Source organism: Salarias fasciatus, chromosome 15 (genome assembly GCF_902148845.1).
Source record: "Salarias fasciatus chromosome 15, fSalaFa1.1, whole genome shotgun sequence".
Lineage (NCBI taxonomy): Eukaryota > Metazoa > Chordata > Actinopteri > Blenniiformes > Blenniidae > Salarias > Salarias fasciatus.
Window position 1 is genome coordinate 1,098,044 of NC_043759.1, and position 2,904 is coordinate 1,100,947.

General features: G+C 47.8%; 1 protein-coding gene across 1 annotated transcript in view; it reads right to left on the bottom strand.

Moving 5' to 3' along the window:
* Window positions 1-1,656, bottom strand: part of LOC115402426 (uncharacterized) — a 13,804-nt gene extending 12,148 nt beyond the window's left edge. Inside the window, exons 1-3 of the mRNA XM_030110972.1 lie at window positions 1,489-1,656; window positions 613-721; window positions 478-533 (exon numbers count right to left, since the gene is read on the bottom strand). Of these exons, the coding sequence (XP_029966832.1) occupies window positions 478-533; window positions 613-706 (150 nt within the window). The 5' untranslated portion in view covers window positions 707-721; window positions 1,489-1,656. The remainder of the gene's footprint in view (window positions 1-477; window positions 534-612; window positions 722-1,488) is intronic.
* Window positions 1,657-2,904: the final 1,248 nt, after the last annotated feature.

A 2,904-nucleotide genomic window follows, 5' to 3' on the forward strand; every position in this document is an offset into this window, starting at 1 on the left:
CCTCAAAATGACCTCTGGGAGTTCAGAAAAAGTCACTGGATCAACGCCAACAACTGCAAGCAGGGTGATTACTGAGCATGTTTTGAGGAAGGAGAGTGCTGTTTTACACTCTTTTGGACCAAAGGTTAGCATTTTGTTAGCGCACAAACAAAAAAGTCCAGTGACAGTTAGCATACCTGTGCTAGCCTGGCGTCAGTTAGCAAACTGATGAGGTCATACTGGATGTTTATACAGCCTGTTAGACAACCTGTTAGCGTGTTTGCTAACAAAGTGCTAATACTGATTAACTGATAAAGTCAGACAACAATTAAACAAAAAGTTGAAATGCATCGGAGTCAAGCGTTAGCATTTTCTTCATGGCCATGCTGTAAAGCTGCAATTTAATGAATCAAGCTAACGAACCAATCTTTAACTTCTTCGCTTTGTCATTGAAGTAACAGTGAAAGAAGCTCGAGAGCCGGCAGCGTCCTCGCTCACCTCAGGATGAGGAACCGCAGAACCCTGGGTGAGTCTTGGTGGAATCCGCTGGACGACTGCAGGAAGAGAGAACACAGCGTGAAGCTCGGCGGGTGGAGGCGTCAGCGTTCGAAGAGGCGAGCCGCTTCCCGTCACCTGGACACGGGACGCCGCTCTTCGGCTGGACGGGCCTCCTCTTCCTCGGTACGTACAGAGGCGACATGTCCTCTCCGGAGTGGGCGGGGTCCATACCAGGAAGTCACCGCTGAGGGACAGGAGACACCGGGAGCCGGCTGAGACGGTCAGCTTCAGAAACCCGTCATCCTGCTCACTTCTGCTCCACAGTCTGACTTTACAGCAATGGAGGAACGCTAACAGAGCGGACATGGCGGACAAGTCAAGACTCCAGATGTTGAACATCTGCTGCTCTGCCTCGTTTACACCATGCTAATGTAATCTCTTACTTTGCTCATTACTCAAAAAGTAATCAGATTACAGTTACTTCCCATCAGTGCTCTGCAGCATGTGTGTGTGGTTTCAATACAGAAGCAAACAACAGCGCCAACTGGTGGACCAACATGAAAACTGCATCAGTATCAAAACGCTGTCATGTGAACATGAACGTTTTCTGAAACAATGTTTTCACCTAAAACGTTGTGGTGTAAAGGGCCTGGGCGGAACACTGGAGCCTCTCCTGCAGAACATCGCCTCCCGCAAACAGGTGTGTTTCCACTGCGGAGCTGATCAGGTGGTTTATTTACAGTCTCCCTGCAGGACGCACCGGGTCTCTGCTTATACAGTCTCCCTGCAGGATGCACTGAATCTCTGTTTACGTCTCACCGTGTTGTCAAAATGCTGCACGAGCGGTGGAAACCAGCGGTGTGTGTGCAGCCTGTCAGTCCGGCGGGGGCTCACCGGGGCGGGGAGCAGCTGCAGCCTCCACCCGAGGCTCGCTCCGCGGCCCGCGGTGTCAGCCCCCGGCCCCCGGCCCCCGGTCCCCGGCCCCCTGCCGTCATTGTTCCCCTCACCTACCGTGCTCTCGCTGGCTGCAGCCTCCATGTCCTCCAGCGTCCGGCCCGGCCTCCTCCGACGCTCCTCCCCGGGAAGAGGAACCATCAGGGCGGCCTGACACCCGCAGGAAGGCCCGGCCCCGGTCCGGTGCCCAGACCCGGGAAGCAAACCCGCAACTCTGTGCGTGCTGGTGCGTGTTTGTGTGCGCGCGCGTCTGTGTGACAGAGAGTGCGCGCCCACGAGCGCGTGGTTTTTCAGGAACGCCCTCTTCCTGCATCTGCTGCTGCCTTCAGGGACTGTGGGAAATCCCGGTACACTGTTTTACTTCAGGGGCAAACTGTTGTTCGTGATTGTTTTTACAATGCTCCTATTGCAGTAAGTTTTGGAAATATTTAACACGTTTTGTTATTTTTAAGATAAATTCTGACTCTCAATTATACTTTGAAGACATATTGTCTGGCATACACAGTAATACACAGAAAAAAGTAAAAAAGTAATATGAATTAAATTAATTAACCACTGAAGGAAAATATCATATTCAAAAGGATAAATCTGGTAACACTAAACCTTCTTTTATTGCTTTTAAGATGTAAATAAAACATATCATAAAACTATCAGTAATTCATGAGAAAATTGCAAAATCTATTTATTTATGTTCCTTTATTCGTGTGTTTTAGATGAAACACCCACTGAATGTTTTAATGAAAAAAATAATAATAAGAAAACCTTTTCCTCATTAAACTAAGGCCCCATTTGCACAGTCTGAACATTTAAGAAAAATGCATTTAAAAAAAATGCTCGACTTTGCTGTCATGGAAATAAGGAAGAACAGACTTTCTCGAAAAATGTTCAAACTTCTTTGACACAGAAACCAGGGAAAACAGGGCTGTTTGAGAACCAGTTGGGTGAAATAGTAGTTTTCTGAGAACCACAGCTGTAATAAACACACGGAACATTTGGATATCACGTGTCCCACACATAGACCGTTAAAAAAAAGTATGCAAAGCATGTGACTGAAAACATGAGGCCTACCCGGAAGTGCCAAAATCTTGCAATATCAGTGTCCACCAGCCTGGCTCCAAAAGGCTGTGACTCTAGACTCCCATTTAAAATGAAACGTCAATAAAACTGGATCGGCTGAGTTTCTGAGTTTTTTTTTCATTGCGTTTCATCGTCTGGAAGAGAGATCAGGTGGTCCATCTGAAAATATATTAGTATTGAATTTTATATAGAGCCTTCAAGTTTTCATAATGAAGGGGCGTGGCTGCTTGATTGACAGGTCTGCTCTAGAATGATTCACAGACACTTCCAACGGCTTTCAGGTTTACATTATCCAGCCTCGGGCTCGGGGCTTCGCTCGCTAACCACAGTCACAGCGTCACGGCTCGGTTCGGAAATCTAGAGGCTTGAGGGGTCGCAGAGAGAAACCCAGATGGA